We start from the raw sequence: 19,260 nt of genomic DNA on the forward strand, positions 1-19,260 counted from the left end.
TAATGATGAATTTGTTCAAGATAGATCAAAACAACTTGTGCTCAAAAGTCACAAAAAATAATTATCAGCTCAGGAGTCGGTCGGGTTTATTCATTATGCGTTGTTCGTCAATTTTTCTGTCTTCCTCAGAATATTTCCAACATCTTCACCACACTTCTAGGCTAGCTTTATATGGCACGGTGGTTTTTATAATGAGATGTTAAAATCACAACAGTTGAATGATTCGCTCAGCCATTTGTTGCTTTTTGAAAGACTCGATTTTTTATTTCAAATAGAATATCACGGATCGTAGAACTCGTGGATGTTCCCATTTATTTCCGGGTTTAGTGTGTCACCAGTAAAGGTCTGCACCTGGTAGTGATGTGAATTCTAGAGGCTCTGATCATTTTTCACGTGGTTCTGGTACGTCGGGTATTCCATCATACACGTAATAGTTTTTCCGTCACCCCTTAATTTAGCTGCAATTGCACTATTTAATATTTATTTATTTAAAAAACTCGGGGTTCTCAGTCTGACTGCTTCTCGCTTATCAGCATCTTACTGCATCTCGCTTATCCAATGCACTGACTCGACTGGATCGATATAGGATTCTCTCAGAGAAGTAGCGGGGATGTAAACCTGCCAAGCTATTGGCCACGCAGGCGCAAAGGATTTAATGTGCTGCGTTCAATGTCAGAAAAGGACTACGCATCTCTCGCAAGCTGGCAAGGTCTGATCATCAAACGAGAATAACCTTTTCTATTTCGCATCGTGAAGTGAAAGAGACTTCAGCAAATCGACCAAGATTTGTTTCATCATTGCGTGTTCGTTAGGGGAAAAGGAGACTAACTAAGTGGCCAGGTCAGTTTTGTGTCCCTCTTGAAATACGTGTATCATTTCTGCCAGACGTATATTTGGTGCTTCATCATTCGCTGGATCATGGCTTCGAAATCATTCTGTGCATCACTCTCAACTGTAGGGTTCTTTGCTGCGATATTTAATGGTGGCTTATTCCGCTTAAACGACGTTATCCAGAAATCAAAAATTGGTAGAATTCATATCAACAGTTTACCATAGTGGCCGCCATCTTTGTTAGTCGATGTCAGGTCAGGGGCGTACATATGTTCAAAATCATTCATGGTGCCTATGGGGTTCCAAATTTCGGAAATTTTGTTTCACGAGAACATGTGCAGAACATCAATTCTTTGGTAGCAACAGAAGTTGATATCTTATTTTTTGCATAATTCTTTGAAAATCCCTTTTTGTTAAACTGAGTTTGGAAGATGGATTTGATTTTCAGAAGCTGAATTTATGAATATTCAAAAAAATATTTTTGATCACATTTTTTTATGATTCCCTTGCATTATTTTATACGATAAAGGTCAGAAATGTGATTGGACGTTGTGCTGCAAATGTGAACGATTGTTCTCCGGGTAGACCTCCAGTACATGTGCACCGGGTGTGCACGAATCAAGATTCAAAAGTGTGTAAAACGTTTGTGGACCAGGTTCAAAATGCTCGTGAAATGTTCTCCAATATTGCAAAAAACTTCACGAAGCGTGTGGATACTTCCCAAATACCTCTCAGACATCTTATTGCGCATTCCATTTTCGTCAGGGTCCGATCGTAAATCCCGCCTTCTACCCGCAACCCATGCAACTTCGAATGTACTCAAATGTTACAGGGATTGAGGAGAATATCGTCGAATCAGTGGAAAATGTCGAAGATATAAAGAAAATTCTCCCCCCCCCCCCCCCCCCCCCCATAGCAGAAAAACTCAGTTATTGGCTGAATTTTTTCATTTATTTTTTTTATTTTATACGTTTTAAAATTATATACAATATTTCACGGGGGCCAATAAAATTTTTTACCATGTTTGTTACGAATATAGAATAGATCGTGATGATTGACAGATTTTTTTAATGTCTCTGGGACTGAAAAAAAAAAGGTAGAAACCAGAATATGCCAAAATCCAATGTTATTCTAATGGGGTTCATGCTTACAGGCACCCTTTCCCGTTGGAATAGGGATCCGGTTGAGCTCATAATATTTTTGAATTTATTTGGAACACAAATTAAGGGATGAATGAAAAAAAAAGTGTGTTAAGGGGCAGTCTAATGTACATATGTCATCAATTTCATCGTCCGACGATATTTTGAGAACGAGTTACCGGATTTCAATAATTTTAGTCTCACCCGACGTGGCCCTTCCAAACTTAGAACTGATTAGATTTTGGCTTTAATTAATTAATAATTTAATTGGTTCAGTATTTTGTGGATTATTTGAATAACAAACTTCCAGGAAATTAAATAAAAATGATATCCTGATATTGGAGAAATGGATTTGAATAAAAATTGGTACCGTAATGTCTCTTTGGTCACTAATCACGAATCTAAAGTCAAATTTGAAAAATTTCAATTTGACCCGTTCAATGGCCTTCAAAAAAAGAAGAAAAAAAACATTTGAATTTCTAAGAAAATTGCTATTCGAAGTTTTGTTCCATGGCTGATCACGAATCTAAGGTCAAATTTTTGAAAACCAAAATAGGGAATCCAATATGGTAGAAAATAAAAAAATAAAAATTTAGATTTTGCTGTGAATTAGTAGGTGGAGGTTTTTTGGGTTACCGAGAACGAATCCAGAGTCAGACTTCCAAAACTTATAATGGTGTATCCATTATAGTATAATATGGTATCTAAGGGCTTCAAAATCGTTAATCACGAATCCGAATCTGTAGTTCGAAATTCGAATTGGATATTATCTTTTTTCTCTTTATAAACTTGGAATCTGCAGTGTGAGAACGGGAACTTCAAGGACTCGCTCATGGCCAGCCTAAAGCTGCAGAGATGACACTTTTTTTCACATCTTATTAATAGAAATGAATCTTCCGATCATTGCCATATCATGGTTACAACAAAATCGCGAAAAATGTTTTTAAAAATAATTCAACAAAAAACATGCTACATGCCTAAGTTTTATTTATTAGAAATAAGTATTTTCCTCGTACTTTTACCTGCAAAAAGGAATACTGGAAATAGGATGAACATTTTAAGGTTCAGACGATTTCAGTAAAACCCAATTCCCATAAGATTATTACAGGGTTTTTTGTGCTCGGCTGGGGCTCGGCCTCACCAGTTCAGCGTCGAGCGGAAAAGTTAATAGTGGCGCCATCTTATATCATGGATTTCCGCGGTGAAAGATCTGAGTATACGAAGCTCAACCAAGGCAGGAGTTGCAGTTAATGTATTCGTGCTATTGTTTTGTTGTAGGTGAAATAGATTTTAGCGGTATCTAAGTATCTAATAGTAAGTGCCGTGAATCGTTAAACAAGAGATATGCTATCGCGGTCGTATCAGCGGCAGCCATGTTGATATTGTGAGTGTTTGAATGTGTGTCAGCTGCGTAAACGGAATATTTTGTAATTATTTTTCTCATTACTTTCCACTTAATTATGATATGCAGCTGCTGTTTCACCCACAAAACTTTTGAATAATGAAAATACGTTGGAGAGTTTTTTTTCAGAATTGTGGATAGAATGGTGCTGTTAAGCCGTTTTTTGCGATTGAGATACGTGGACTTTGATATTTAGATATATATATATATATATATATATATATTCGAAATCGATCAGGGCACCCCCTTAAATCGCCATCGAGTCACTTGCAACGCTGATTCGGTTGCACATTCTGTTTAATCTACTGCAGATTTCTTGAGCTTTACGATACTGAACACAGAACTCATTGAACAATGATTCTACAATTTAATGCAATGACGTAGAATTTGGGTCACGAAATTCTCGTTTCATTCGATTTTTCATATTCTAATCTTTCAAATATGAATTGAAAAACAATCTGGAACTTTTTTTTTTTTTTTTTTTTTTTTTTGAGGTATAAAAATTTTGCTTCACAAAAGATCAAAGAAAAAAAAAGAGAGAAATCCTGAAAGGCTGAGAGTAAAGGGGAGAAAAAAAATGGACTTCGTGTCCTAGATGTGACTGTTATTATTCGACAAGTTTGGTGCTATTTTCGATTCTAGATTATCAAATTTTCATCCCAAAAAATTGATCCTACACGTTTCCCAACAATAATTTCGTACAGTAATATTGAAAATATGTGTTTTTCAGGCGTTCACATACAAAATGGAATCGAACGGCTTTGTCTGGCTCTTACAGCGGAGACAGTGCCTGGTAGTTTGCGGTGGGTTTCCAGCAATACGTAAATTGTTTGATTCGTTCGTGCGAATTGGCTTCACCATAAAATCACTCAACTTTCTTAGGATTAAACGAGTATCGAGTAATTGACATCCATTAAATTTAATTTTTGAGTACCCAAGTACAGGTCAATCCTTTCCTTGTTGCAGCATCAGCTTTGATATTGGGTTCACCAATCGGCCTTTTTTTCTGCGACCAAGACTTGACGATGACTTACGGTATCAGCCTCATGTTAGAAACTGGCCTGATAATAATTGGTGCGATTCTTGGAGCAGTCCATGCGGATACTAAAGGACGCAGGTGATCTATGATGGCGTCATCATTATTCCTGATATTTCAAATCGCCTGCTATACCTGTTTACACTTCGGAGCACCAGACGTGACTGCGATTGTGATCATAATTAAAATTGGTTTGGGCTTTACAAGCGTTGTCGTACTTACTTGGATTTCGGAAATCACCAGCACCAACATACGTCAAATGGCAATGGTGCTTCCACTGTCAATTTACTCCGTCGCAATATTCATTTGGACCTTTGCACTTGAACTATCGGAACTGAATTTCAGGAAGTTTAATTTTTTATCTGGTGTTTGCGCTTTGATCCTGTTCACATGTCACACGCTGGTAATACTAAACTGTCCTGAGTCCCCCTATTACTTAAACTGGATGGAACGGTACGAGGAAACAGAACAGTCACTGGAATTTTACACAGGATACAGGCACGTCAGAATAGCAGAAGATACTCCGCAAGCCATCGACATTCTCCTAATGAATGGGTGTGTGCAACGATGGCGAGAAAAATTCAGAGAAATTTTTAAAACGGAAAATCTTCAAAGACTGGGAATTATTTGTTTTCTTATATTAGTCAAATGGTCCACGAAGCAATCTTACAGTGAGTTATTGCTTACGAAAGTTGCCATGAACATTCCGGTTTCCTTGAATTTTGTTCTACTCTTGCCATTAGCGGGGTTCAGTATCTTCCTAATGCTATCGATCAATCTATTCGCAAGAAGAAGATCTCTGTTGGTGGTAACTATAATAAGTTTGACAGTTTCTGTGATTATGATTAACATACCTGTGGATGAGGGTTCTCCACTACTTGCGGTATTGATTTTCGTGAAATACTCAATTCACTACATTTTTGTCAGTGTCATTTTGTGCTGCGCAGGAGTATCATTTCCAACTAACATCAGGGCCCTTTTCATTGCTTTAGTTATGAGCTTAGAGGCGTTGATAAGGAACACATTTTTCTGGATCGGGTCTCTGATCGAGAAAGAGAGCATATGGATCTATAGCTACGAATTAATTACAGCTAAAGCTTGCATTGACATTGGGTCACTTGTTGTTGCTGGTGTTTTAGTCGTGATCTTCATTCCAAAAACCATTGAGGTGCAGTCTGATGGTATGTTGAAAAATTACGCGGTTGCCTCGACGGGAGATTTAGAATTGTTGAGACTGTAGCGAAAATATCACTCTGGTTCTCTTGATGACAAAATATTCTCAAATTTGCATAACAGAGAGAACTTTCGTCGGCGTGATGACTTTGTGGATCGGTAAACTAGCGAATAATTATTATTTCTGTATTTTTTTAGAGACGTCTGAAAAGTTATAAAATTGAACGGGACGACGTATTGAAAAATTGATACTATAACTTTTCTCTGCCGTTATTTGTAAAGGATGAGAAGAAATTACAGATTAAGCTTGATTCGATAACTTACAGCTTTAATGTGTTCTTGGCGGTTAATAAATTCTTTGTCGACCTGAAAAGGACTTTCAACACACGTTTTACTATAATGTATTTATTTTCGCAGACATAGAAGTGAGGTATCATTACTCTAGTACGTCATTCATATTGTACCGATTACTTTATAAGAATTCAAACCTCAGAGATAAAAATTCTTCCAACGATCTTTGCACACTGCTCAAACCGTATATTTCTGGTCGAAGAACATTAAATTTAAGATAAATAATACTAGCATTGAATAACGTAAGATAAAAATTATTCTTTCTAAGTGTAATCTATTTGTACCAAATACTGAACAAGTCTGGGGAATAAAAATATTTTCTGCAAACGACAACTGAAATTAATCTGATAACCAGCTAAACCTATATCAACCTTCCTGGAAAGATACTTTCACTATAAGACTCGTAAATGAGGTTAAAGTTTAGCGAAAAAATAATTTGGTATTCGTTTTTGCTGTTCGTTTTTCATCGAAATCCAAGCGACACGTATATTTCTTCTGATCGGCGGATAAACGGTTTAAAGAGGTGAAATTAACCCCCAAAGTTGGGCACTCTCAGTGGCAGTTTCGCTATTTCGCGTGTTTCCAGTTGAGATATTTGAATGAAACCAATTGGAGGATAATTCTCGTGGCGACTAATGAAAAATTCATTTTGACCGATTACGACAGGGTTAAATGGTAGAAAATTATAAGGGTACAAAGTTACAAACTATTTATAACCTCGGTAAATCTCGTAATTTGAATGCAATTAATTAATCCTTTGAAGCATACATTTTTCCTCACTATCAAATTCCTTGAAACTGGGTAAACCAGTGTTTTCAGGATCGCTAAAAACGAATCCGATCTCAGAATTTCAAACTTTAAGATGGCGGATCCAATATGGTGGACTGAAGACGTAACAATTATAATTTTCCAGATTCCTGTACTTCCAATTTTGATTTCGCAAATATTCCTCGAGCACGATTGGATCTACCTCTTCATCTCTCATTTCACGATCAGTGGGCAAAACTTTAGTTCTTTATCACTGCATGGATAAAAAATTCAAAATGATATTCAGTATGAAAATGATCGGTGATATTCTTTCCTGTAATATTATTTCATATCCTCTTATTCCGTAAAAATTAATCATCCAGGGGACAAACATGCGTCGAATTCACAGTTACCGTGTACACAGGCCTCAGACGTAACGTCCACGAGTGGCGTTGCTGTCCCTTAAGCTGTTCACATTCCACGTAGATAACTGTATCTTTGCAGTCGTCAGTATTCTAAAAGGCAAACCATTGGCAAGGCAAAGCAAGGAGGTCGAAAGCCCAGGAAGGGAAACCTTAAAGAGAGTCGACTTCGTGCCTCAGAGGTGACTGTTGGAATTCCATGACGTCACTTCTTTTTTTAATTATTTTCATTCGGGGAGTGCCAATGTGAAAGTAGTAGATAATGATCGTTTTATTTAATGTTTCCTTGTGAATAAACAAATGGTCGGAACAGAGCGAACCAAATCGCGCTCGAAAACAGCAGGATCCCGCTTCGGAGGACAAAATAGTTTACTGAAATATCGTAAAAATTGACTTTTGTAGGTCCGGTCCACTGGAGCTCTGCGAAAGACAAGAGTTACTCTAGTTATAATGAAACAATCAATGCAATGATTATTTTATGCTAGCATAAAACTATGTAAGCATTATCATTTTTCGTGCAATTTAGAATTGCTCCAATTTTCATTGGATTTCCAAAAAATTAAGTAAAGACAGAATCTTCTTTAATAATTTAAATACTATGTTACGTGAAATACTTCAAGCACCTTATTTTTACTGCTGTCACGTGGTCCTCTGTTGGAGTTTTATTTACGACGAATGTCAAGGCCATCGCCATTGCTATTGTCGTGAGCATAGATATGCTGATGGGCACCACCATATCTGTGTTTGAGTATCCAACGTACGCACAATATCTTATTCTAAGAGTCTGACAGCGCTGCATACTCGTGACTAATAAAATGCCTGAGAACTAATATTGTTAGAAGTTGTGATATTTGCTTCAGCGCTTTTTATTTTTGTAAGCGAAAACAGTTTCTCCGTATCAAATGGCAAGTAAGCTCAACACATTTTTTCATTGTGCTGGAATTATTGATTCTTTATCCTGCTCAGAATGTTCCAATCATTTATACGTCCCTACGCATGTCTCTTGTATGATACTCGACAGAACTTTTATCTGTTCCTTGTTTTTATTGCATCATATTAACCTCGAAAGTTATCAGCTAAGATATACAAGTCTATATAGTCAAGTAATTAGCATAAGCAGTTGTTGCTGTATCGCGGATACGAATTGAATGTCTGCAGTGATGTTTTGGTTCAACGAGTGACGCTACTCTTATGTGGCTCAGCGGTTCATTCGAAACTTGGGATACTTTTTGAATGGCACAGAAAAATCTGCAGGTATCTCTTTGGTCTCAACGATGACTACTTTTCAGACGTGGAATCAATTCAAATATTTTAAAGATACGGCGTTTCACAAAACATCATTACTTACAGAAATTGTAAGTGTTCGAATAATGCGTTAATTTCTGTTACTTGACTTATCTTGGCTGATGATGCAGAGGCCAAGTGTCACATCCTCGATGCCTAATGTCCCTGAACATAAACCTCATTTTGCATCACCGATTCAATTCTATGAATCGATAACATTTATAATTTCGTTTTTTAATACTTAAGCAAAAACTGTTTATCGTCAAAGAACAGTTCGTTATGACGAACCAGATGCCCGAGAATCACGTCACGATATTTCCGGATATGGAAGTGACATATACATTTATGTGATGCAAGCACGGAAATTCTCGCCGGAACCCATGGAAAAGGTCGAAGTGCACGTAAATAACCCATGACACTGGCCCCAGAGGGCAGAGAGAGTTCAGGGCGAATAAGAAGGTCCTAAATATCATCTCGACATACTTAAATACTCCATATTGGTCCGTTCTTCAAAAAAATTGATGGAACTAATTAGAAAGCACGATAGATAACTGCATGCTAAACAATTAACTCAGAAGAGCATTGCAGTATGCAGAAATAGAGTCGGTGAAAACCATCATTAGAACGGGACATATTACCAAAAATCATCTATCTAGAACAGTTTTCGTGAACCCTCGATCAGAGTAGTACACAAAATCTTTTTCAATCTCGAATTAGATAACTTTGAAGAAATTCCGAACTTTTCTTTTGATTCAAGTATCATGATTTGAATAATAATATTCAATCATTATAATTTCGAATCAACTCAATTTGAATAAATTTGTTCATAGTGTTTAATTTATATTTCAGTTATCCCAATTAATTAGTTTCAACGGGAGTAAATCAAACTGGCAAATCTACTGAACCGTCTCCGTTCCCACTTAGTATATACGTAGTATACATCCGCGCCCTATCAAGCATTAGTGAATTTATTTCTCTACTCTACTATTTTCGCAATAGTACTTGTATCATTCGTTGGTCCACTGGCGCCTCATTTGGCCTGGGTCAATTAGCCTTCTTTCTCTTGAAAACTGTTCTACGAAACCCCATTCCAGCCGGAGTGCTAGTAAATAATTGTTAGTAGAAATTCCATTCATTCAGTCACAGATGATAATTCATTTGCTACGACCAGAGTAATCCCACGTAAATAGTGATGATTCATATCATAAACAGTCACCGCCGAGCACGCAAAGCCATCCACAGCCCGATTCATCAAAATCGACTAACCGTAAGTGACACTTTTATTTTTCAAAAGCCCAACCGAGAGAGAAAAACTCCGCATTCATCTCAGGTGAATCGTTTTCCGAAATTTTTTCTTCGTACAAGCTTAAAGTTACAGCGGTGAATTATGGTTTTTTGACACAAGTCAAGAGCAACTTAGAATTCGCAAAGGAGAACTGATGTTTTAACGAATTTTGCAGTAAAAAGATAATTTGAATTCTGCAATTGTCATCGTAAACTTATATTCAGCGATAAATAAAGAATCACGTACTCCCATTTTGCTGTTGATTTCTATCGCTCGATATTTTAACCTTCAAAACAACGAACTTTGTCTAATGATATCAACAGACTAGTTTTGAATAAAAATACAAGTTTCCCGTGATGGATTCCAAGTGAACGTTGGCTTATCTTTGGCTCCTTCCACTAAGGTCGGTTGATCACCAGATCCAATTGATGCATTCCTTGAATTCATGCAGTTCACAAGACGGATGTCTATGATTATTTTAGGATACATTTTCAGTAAACGTCAATATGACCGAGAACGCGTGAATTTATTGCAACAATCCGTTTCACAAACTTTTCTCTATCAAGAAAATCACACTCAAATATTATTCGTGCACCGTCAAAGATATTACAGAATGACGGATTATACTCTAAGTTGGTCATATTCCTTGAGATGAACCATAATTGCCTGAATTCGAAGCGAAATGTCTTAAATTCGATCTCAACGACATTTGTAGTTTATAATTGGAAGAAAACCCTATTCTGACTAGATTCGTAAATCCTATCAAGAATTCAATACATGACAACAAAACGACCAACACTGCCTATAAGGTGACATTCCAATTTTCTAGAAACATGAACTTCGAATTTTGATATCACAGATATTCCACAAGCACGCTTTGCTGCATCTCTAGATCTCTCATCTCGCGTTCAGTTCGCATGGCTCTATGAGCGATTCTCCCAACTTATTTCTTTCATTATCACCTTCATTATGACTACTGTGTAGCGTATTTATGCCTATTCCGAGTGTTCGGCAGATTGACTAGAAGTGACGATCTTGGAGGGAGAGAGCAACGTAAGTAAGGGGGGATAGGAACACGGAGTCAAGGAATCATTTGACCGTCAGGCCGCGGCTCGGAAAGTCGACTGTGCTGTGTTGGAAGTCGGCGGAGAACTGCCTGCTCCCGTGAGCTCGTCAGGGCTGATCAACAAAGCATAACCTTAACAAACTCTCGACGTTGAGTGGTGGGGAGTTGAGGCGTCGACCAAGTTTCTTTGGCGTCACTCCGTACATGTCGGGAAACGAGCATCAGCGAGGCGATCTGGTAAGTCGATGTTCGTATCGCTCTTCCAACACGTGTCATTTCGATCCGACAAAAATTCAGGCCATCATCACTCGCCAGATAAATAATTCGAAATGATCTTTAGTATCAAAATGATCCGTGACGTTCTTTGCTGTAGTATTATTTCATAAAATCGTATTTCGCGTGATATGAATCATCCAAAGCACAGATATGAGGTTAATTTACAATTTGTATGTATACCGAGAGAATCTCTAAAAACTATACAAGAACTGCACATGCGCCAAATAATTCAATCTCATTGCTCGGCGAAATCGCCCCGCGGTGTTATTTTCGTCAGCTAACCAAGAGGACGAACGTACACGGAATGTGACAAGGCTGTGAATACTCGCGCGTAAAGTAGCGCATTGAGGTTATGTTCGCATTTATTCCTATTTAGCATGAATTGTCTAAGAATAGCGTCATTCAGCGATACCGTGGTCGATATGAGAAGATGTTTAATCGATGCAATAAAGGCTTCAATGGAGAAACAAGTATCAAAAGCTACAGAAATTGGGTCAATTATTTATTAAAAGAAGAAATATGAAATCAAATGTGGAACGTCATTAACAAGTGAGAGTCTGGACAAACTGAGGTAAGTAAGTGAAAATATTGTTTATTTCAAACAGATTCTTTACTTAAATAAAATTAAAGATAAATGAATTGTTCAAACCCCGGAGAAGGTAGCAGTGTAATCTCATGCTGAGTTTGGAAATGGAACCCGAAATGCAAAAGTTATCTAGTGGCACAAGTTAAAAACAAAGAATTTCATATTGGTTTCTGCAACGAAGGGATTCCATCTGGATATTCGTGTTACTGGATGATGTTCGGAGCACTACAAAGAAGATATTTTATTGGATTCAGGTTTCAGTAAATATTTCCATGTACTTCGTTGAAAATTGGATATTTATTTGTTTCGAAGGAACAAGGGGGTACAATCTTGAATCGAATGAGAATATCTTCATATTAAGGTTCCGAACATCGCTCCAAAACATGGTTATCCTTAAAATTAATAGTGACAACAAGGAACATTTCAAAAGTGTTGATTTTCAACGTTTTTCATAGACAGTTCCTGAGTTTTACTCTTCGGCTTAAATTTTTTAAAATTAGATTTGAAATTAGAAGAAACCGTACGACCTACAACTTCTTTCGGTAACCAACAAAAGTGGCGATTATCTCTGCGCGTGTCATGAATTGAATAGGAGGAGCAGATATCAGCGAACAGCAGAGATGCATTGTTTCAGCTGTATTATGTGTTCATAAAAAAACTTTAATTGTTATTCCTAATGTATGAAGTGATAAAAATAATTGAATAAATTGTCCCCACCTACCTGCTTCGTTTCTTCCAAGCACCCAACATTTAATCAGACTTCTATTTCGATCGAATAAGAGGAACTTTAAGAGAGCATCAACATTCAATGCCGAACGTTCCTGAAGAATCAACTTTCCGACTCAATAACAAACGCTTCCCAAGCCTTTACGAGTCACTACCTCAATTACGTGAGATTCTCACCTGAAACATGCGTATGAACTAGATCGCCGACAGAAACAGTTCAACAGAAATAGTTTGACAGCTGGGACTCGGGGTGGCCAGCCTGCACGGACCGCCGATTAAAACTCGCGCATGCACAGCATTTCTTGTCTAGTTTCTGGAGATTCTCCCGGTATGTGGGCTTTTGGCGTTACTGCTGTTTCCGAGACTGTTCAGATTTGACGTAGATGATTCTTTCTTTACTGACCTTCTTATTGTAACAGAAAAATATTCGACGGGAGGGGACTGAAAGCTCAAGAATACAAACCTGAAAGGAGTCAACTTCGTGCCTCAGAGGTGATTGTTGGTATTCCACGACGTAAGTACTATTTTTTACTTCGTTTCAGAAGGCGGCCCCAAAGTGAGAGTAGTAGAAAGTGATAATTTAATTTCACGTTTCGTTGTAACAATAGTAACGGTCGAAACAAGATGAAGCTTTGAGTGAACCGAATTGCATTTGAAAACTGCGGACTTACTTGTTAGAAAAAGATTTTTGAATTATCTTCAGAATTGATTTCAGTCTGTATATCCGTGTCAGTGGAGCTCAGCCGAAGACGATTTGAAAAACGCCGGCCACGTTTGTAGGCGGACGAAATATCTGTAATATAAAAACCACGAATTTTTATAACTTCCGACGTATCTTCCAAGAGTCTTTTGGTTATATGTCTAATTTTACCTTATATTTTTCAGCAATTGATTAAAACGTCCGCGAGGGTCTCGATACAACACGAAGTCTGATGAAAAAATTGCAGCTCAGCGAAATTCCAATGTATCGATAATTCGTCCTACAGAACCTGAGAAAATGAAATTATGGTTATCGAAAGTCTTGAATTTTGTATTTCAGATGTTCCGTTCGTCTTAACGTGGTCACCGTTGTTTAAATCGTCTTCTGCAAAGCTCAACTCGAACAGACGTACAGAACTACATTTTGAGGATGATTTAAACAATCTTTTCGCGCTCTGACGTTGGAATCCATCGTTTTGAAATGCGTTTCACTTGACTTTGTTCCGTTCATTAGTTTAGAACAATGAAATATTGATTAAAATTATGATTTTATACTGCTCTTGCCAAGGCAACTCTTGTTAACATCGTTCATACTCTCGTAGAATAATGTTAGTCAAATTTTTTGTTGCAGTTATTCGCGTGCACGATGGAAGCAAGCAACGGCTTTCGGTTATCACAGTGGAAGCAGTGCCTTGCAGCATTCGGTAAGTTTCCAAAAATACTGTGCTTGCGCCTCGTGCGATCTAAAACGAAAGTTATTCTTCTCAAACTTTCGTCAAATTTATTGAACTTGTGCATATCATTTGATAATCTTTTTTTCAGCATCAACTCTAATGTTCTTTCCACTTCAAGTCGATGTTTGGTCGAGGCTGGAGCCCGAAGGATTTCTCAAATTCATTTACCTCGTGTCAGGTGTTGTCTCAGTCATATGCGGTGCTATTATAGCAGCAGTTTGCTCTGATTGTTTTGGACGAAAAAAAACCATGTTAGCGTCATCACTCTTTCTGCCATTTGGAATTGCTTTCATTTTTTCTGCACATTTAAGTAATGTAGTACAGATCCTGTCCTTAATTAAAATGTTTTTTAGTCTCGGTTTCACCAGAACTGCTATTGCTCTTTATATTTCGGAAATTACCAGCATCAATATTCGTCAAACCGCTATGGTACTTCCGCTGGTGACTCTGCCGATCTTTCAACTGTTTGGGGATTTAGCCTTGCGATTTTTAACCGACCATTTCGTTAGTGATGCACAGGATTTCATGTTGGTATATCAAATCAAAGCTACTGTTTTTGCCGTAATCGCGACATTGTTGTTCAGTATAATACTTTTACTGTGCCCTGAGACACCCTATTACTTGAACTGGAGAAAGAGGTGCAAAGAAACCGAACGGTCCCTCAGTTTTTATACCGGATACAAGTACGTCAGAACAGCAGAATTGATACCGGAACCCCGTGGCAATTCGCGATTAAAGGCGTACGCGCAGGAATGGAAAGAGAAACTGAGAGCAATCACCGAAATGAAAAATATTCGTAGTTTGGGCATCATTTTTGTATTAATATTGATAAAATGGGGGTTTAGACAACACCTAAATCTACAAGCTATATATGATATGTTACGTTTGTATACGAATATCTCTAGTTTCGATGGTTTGATTGTAAGTTTTGCAATAGCAATTTTCACCAGCTTTCTGGTATTGCCCGTAATTTTATTCGCGAGGAAAATATTTCTGTTAGCAGTGATCGTAATCAGTTTTATAGCAACTTTGATCGGGATATGGATAAAATCTGTTGTAATACTTTCTGTACTTAATTACGTGAAATTCTTGGGTCACTTCATTTTCACTGGTGTCGCGTGGTCCTCTTTAGGAATTTTATTTCCGACGAATGTCAAAGCCATCGCCATTGCTATTGGCGTGAGCTTAGACATGCTGATAGGTTCTATAATGTCCTTGATCGAGTATTTCATATACCAGAATGTTAATCAACATGGAGCCGTATACGACTTTATACATCTCCCACTAAAATCTTACGTCGACTTAGGTACTCTTGTTGTGGCTTTTATCTTAGTCTTGATATTCATTCCAAAAACGATCAAGGTGCAGCCTGAGGGAACGTTTAAGAATTATGCTGTAGTGCGATCCTGAGATTTGAAGTCAACAAAGTGATGGGGTGCAGCCCGCCGTTGTGGAAGTAGGATCCAAAATTTTATTATCGAAAGAGTTTGAAGAACTCATTTCACCAGATTTCAGTAAATCGAGACGCTGTTCTCGATTGCTTTTCTCAAAATTCCCATCAACGATTCTGTTATTCCGAGAGTCGGACAGCGCTGCACACTCGGGACTAGTGAGGTACCCGAGAACCAATATTCTTAGTTATGACAAAATTTGCTTTAATGCTTTTTATTTTTGTAATCGGAAACAGTTTGTCTGCATTAAATGGCAAGTAAGTTTAACACCTTTTTTCATTATGTCTGAATTATTACTTCTTTGTCACCCTCAGAACATCCCATTCATCCCAACCTTAGTTATACCCGGCTCCTTTTGCGTAACGCATACGTATAACTCTTGTGTAATACTCGATGAAACTCTCATCTGCTCCTTTGTTTTCGTTGTATCATATAATATATTATTCTCAAAAGTCATCAGCTGAGATATACAAGTCAACATAGCGACGTAATTAACTCAAGCAGTTTTTGCCGTGTCGCGAATACAAATTAAATGTCTGCAGTGATGTTTTGGTTCAACGAGTGAGGTTACTCTTATGTGGCTCAGCGGTTCATTCGAAACTTGGGATACTTTTTGAATGGCACAAAAAAATCTGCAGGAATCTCTTCGGTCTTAAAGATGACTACTCTTCAGACGTGGAATCCATTCAAATATTCGAAAAACGAGGCTTAAACTAATACTGTACGCGTTTGAATAATGCGTTATTTGTGTTACTCGACTGTTCTTGGATGATGGTACAGAGGCCAAGTGTAATTTTCTCGATGCCTAACGCCCCTGAATATAAGCCGCATTTTGCACAATCTATTAAATCTTATGGATTGATATGTACCTTATTTCGTTTTTCATTTTATTTCAAATTTTCATATGCATTGTATGCATATGGTTTTTTTGCATCTTCCAACCGTTTTGAAAAACATTCATTCTTGTTTGTGTTTACACTATAGTCGAACAATATTTCCGGCATTCCAACTAGCCCACTACACTGGACCTAGAGAGCAGAGGGAGTTCAGGGCTCAAAATAGGTGGAACTATTTGGAGAGCACGGTAGAAAACTGCGTGTTAAACAATTAACTCCGGAACGCAATGTAGCATGCAGAAACAGTATTGATTTATATCACAAACTGTCATCGTCGAGCACGCAGAGCCATCCACACAGGAATCATCAAAATCGACTTATCGTAAATAACAACTTTTCTTCAAAAGCCCAATCGGGAGAGAAAAACTCTACGTCCATCTCAGGTAAATCGCGTTCAGGAATTTTGTCTTTGTATGAGCGTCAAGTTATTGTGGTGAATTATGGTTTTCCGGAAGTACGTCATAGCCAATCGGAATCCAGCTCGTGACACATGTCAAAAACAACTTACGATTCGGGAGGGAAAACTGATGTTTTGACGACTTTTGCAGTGAAAAGATTATTTGAATTCTGTAATTGTCATCTTAAACTTACATTTAGCGATAATTGAAGAATCACGTTCTCTCATTTTGGTATTGATTTCCATCGCTCGGAATTTTAACCTTTGAAACAGCGAACTTTGTCTAATGATATCAACAGACTCGTTTTCTATGAAAAAACAAGTTTCCCTTGGCGGATTCCAAGTGAACCTTGGCTGACCTACAAGGTCTACAAGGTGACATTACAATTTTCCAGAAACTTGTACTTCGAATTTTGATATCACAAATATTCCACAAGCACGCTTTGCTGTATCTCCAGATCCCTTATCTCGCGGTCAGTTCGCATCGCTTGATGAGCGATTCTCCCAACTTATTTCTTTCATTATCACCATTATTGTGACTACTATGTGGCGTATTCATGCCTATCCCGCGTGTTCGGCAGATTGACTAGAACTGACGAATTTGGTGGGAGAGAGCAACCTAAGTAGGAGGGGATATGAACACAGAGTCAAGGAATCATTCGACCGTCAGGCAGCGGCTCGGAAAGTCGACTGTGCTGTGTTGAAAGTCGGCGGAGAACTGCCTGCTCCCGTAAGCTTGTCAGGACTGATCAAGAAAGGATAACCTTCTAAATCTGTCGACGTTGATTGGTGGGGAGTTGGGGCGTCGACCAAGATTCTTTGACGTCACTCCGTGCTTGTCGGGAAACGAGCATCAGCGAGGCGATCTGGTAAGTCGATGTTCGTATCGCTCTTCCGACACGTGTCATTTCGATCCGACAAAAATTCAGGTCATCATCACTCGCCAGATGAATGATTCGGAATGATCATCAGTATCAAAATGTTCTGTGACGTACATTGCTGTAGTATCATTACATAACATCGTATATCGCGTGGTGTGAACCATCCAAAGCATCCGAAGATATGAGGCTAATTCACAATTAGCATGTATACCGAGAGGACCTCTAGAAACTATACCAGAACTGCGCATGCACCAAATAATTCAATTTCATTGCTCGACGAAATCGCTCCGCGGTGTTATTTTCGTCAGCTGACCAAGGGGACGAACGTGTACAAAATGTGACAAGGCTGTGAATCTCTCGCACGTGAAGTATCGCATTAAGGTGATTTTCGCATTTATTCATATTTGGCGTGAATTGTCTAAGAATAGCGTCATTCAGCAATACCGTGGTCGATATGAGAAGATATTTAATCGATACAATCAAGGCTTCGATGGAGAAACAAATATCAAAAGCTACAGAAATTGGGTTAATTATTTATTGAAAGAAGAAATATGAAATTAAATGTGGAACGTCGTTAACGAGTGGGAGTCTGGACAAATTAAGGCAGGTGAGTAAAAATACTGTTTATTTTAAACAGAATTGAATAAATTGTCCCCACCTGCCTGCTTCGTTTCTTCCAAGCACCCAACATTAAATCAGTTTTCTATTTCAATTAAATAAGACGAACTTGAAAAGAGCCTCAACATCAAATGCCGACCGTTCCTGAAGAATCAACTTTCCGACTCAATAACAAATGCTTTCCAAGCCTTTCCGAGTCACTGCCTCAATTACTTGAGATTCTAACTTGGAACATGCGTATGCACTAGATCGCCGACAGAAACAGTTAAACAGAAATAGTTTGACAGCTGGGACTCGGGGTGGCCAGCCTGCACGGACGGCCGATTGAAACTAGCGCATGCACAGCAGTTCTTGTATAGTTTCTAGAGATTCTCCCGGTATATGGGCCTCTGACACTACTGCTATTTCCGAACCTGTTCACATTTGACGTAGATGATTCTTTTTTTACTGACCTTGTTACTATGACAGAAAAATATTCGACGGAAGGGGAGTGAAAGCTCAGGAAGACAAACCTGAAAAGAGTCAGCTTCGTGCCTCAGACGTGATTGTTGGTATTCCACGACGTAAGTACCATTTTTTACTTTGTTCCAGAAGGCGGTTCCAAAATGGGAGTAGTTGAAAAGAGATAATTCAATTTCATGTTTGATCGTGACAATACTAACGAAACAAAGTGAGCCTTTGAGTGAATCGAAAAGTATTCGAAAGCTGCAGACTTACGTGTTGGAAAAAGTTTTCAAATTATTTTCAGAATTTATTCCTGACACATTTGTGTCAGTGGAGCTCAGCTAAAGACGTTTTGAAAAAGGCTGGCCACGTTTGTAGGCGAACAAAATATCTGGAATAAAAAAACCGCGACTTTTTAGAACTTTCAACGTATTTTCCAAGCTTTTTTTGGTTATGTCTTTAATTTCACCTTCTATTTTTTAGCGATTGATTGAAAAATCCCTTAGAGTCTCGATACAACACGGAGTCAGATAGAAAAACCGCAGTTGGGCGGAATTTTAATGTATCAAAAATTTGTCCTACAGAACCTTATAAATTGAAAGTATAGTTATCGGAAGTCTTGAATTTTGTATTCCAGATGTTCAGTTCGTCTTAACGTGGCCACCGTTTTTTAAATCGTCTTCTGCAAAGCTCAACTCGAACAGACGTACGAGCGTAAATTTTGAGGATAATTTAAACAATCTTTTGGCGTTTTGAAGTATTACTTGACTCTGTTCCGTCCATCAGTCTAGAACAATTAAATATTGAATAAAATAA

General features: G+C 38.1%; 2 protein-coding genes and 1 long non-coding RNA gene across 6 annotated transcripts; all 3 read left to right on the forward strand.

The window, feature by feature from the left end:
• The first annotated feature begins 662 nt into the window (after window positions 1-662).
• On the forward strand, window positions 663-5,685 carry LOC124404412. Of its 3 annotated transcripts, XM_046878517.1 has the most exons (4): window positions 663-840; window positions 4,103-4,175; window positions 4,339-4,489; window positions 4,561-5,685. In XM_046878517.1, the coding sequence occupies exons 3-4, from the start codon at window positions 4,468-4,470 to the stop codon at window positions 5,646-5,648; spliced, it is 1,110 nt and encodes a 369-aa protein (XP_046734473.1). In that variant the 5' UTR covers window positions 663-840; window positions 4,103-4,175; window positions 4,339-4,467; the 3' UTR covers window positions 5,649-5,685. The 3 variants fall into 3 exon arrangements, with proteins under 3 accessions (XP_046734473.1, XP_046734470.1, XP_046734472.1); XM_046878514.1 differs by having other exon boundaries at window positions 4,339-5,685; XM_046878516.1 differs by lacking the exon at window positions 663-840 and adding an exon at window positions 3,315-3,354 and having other exon boundaries at window positions 4,339-5,685.
• Window positions 5,686-7,727: 2,042 nt separating this feature from the next.
• On the forward strand, window positions 7,728-18,531 carry LOC124404413. The gene is made up of 3 exons (XR_006929006.1): window positions 7,728-7,802; window positions 11,443-11,444; window positions 18,521-18,531. It is a non-coding gene; the product is annotated as an uncharacterized LOC124404413 (long non-coding RNA).
• LOC124404411 (solute carrier family 22 member 4-like) lies at window positions 10,786-15,472 on the forward strand. 2 transcript variants are annotated; one of them, XM_046878512.1, is made up of 4 exons: window positions 10,786-10,973; window positions 12,744-12,838; window positions 13,649-13,727; window positions 13,846-15,472. In XM_046878512.1, the coding sequence occupies exons 3-4, from the start codon at window positions 13,670-13,672 to the stop codon at window positions 15,165-15,167; spliced, it is 1,380 nt and encodes a 459-aa protein (XP_046734468.1). In that variant the 5' UTR covers window positions 10,786-10,973; window positions 12,744-12,838; window positions 13,649-13,669; the 3' UTR covers window positions 15,168-15,472. The 2 variants fall into 2 exon arrangements, with proteins under 2 accessions (XP_046734468.1, XP_046734469.1); XM_046878513.1 differs by having other exon boundaries at window positions 13,655-13,727.
• Window positions 18,532-19,260: the final 729 nt, after the last annotated feature.

The sequence above is a fragment of the Diprion similis genome, chromosome 3, assembly GCF_021155765.1.
Source record: "Diprion similis isolate iyDipSimi1 chromosome 3, iyDipSimi1.1, whole genome shotgun sequence".
In the NCBI taxonomy this organism is placed as follows: domain Eukaryota; kingdom Metazoa; phylum Arthropoda; class Insecta; order Hymenoptera; family Diprionidae; genus Diprion; species Diprion similis.

What these genes read in the sequence shown, in the direction of transcription:
- LOC124404412 (XM_046878514.1), top strand. Translation starts at nt 4,497, where the DNA reads ATGATGGCGTCATCATTATTCCTGATATTTCAAATCGCCTGCTATACC.
- LOC124404411 (XM_046878512.1), top strand. Translation starts at nt 13,670, where the DNA reads ATGGAAGCAAGCAACGGCTTTCGGTTATCACAGTGGAAGCAGTGCCTT. An exon ending in GCAGTGCCTTGCAGCATTCG is followed by an intron (nt 13,728 to 13,845) that starts GTAAGTTTCCAA and finishes TCTTTTTTTCAG; the next exon opens with CATCAACTCTAATGTTCTTT.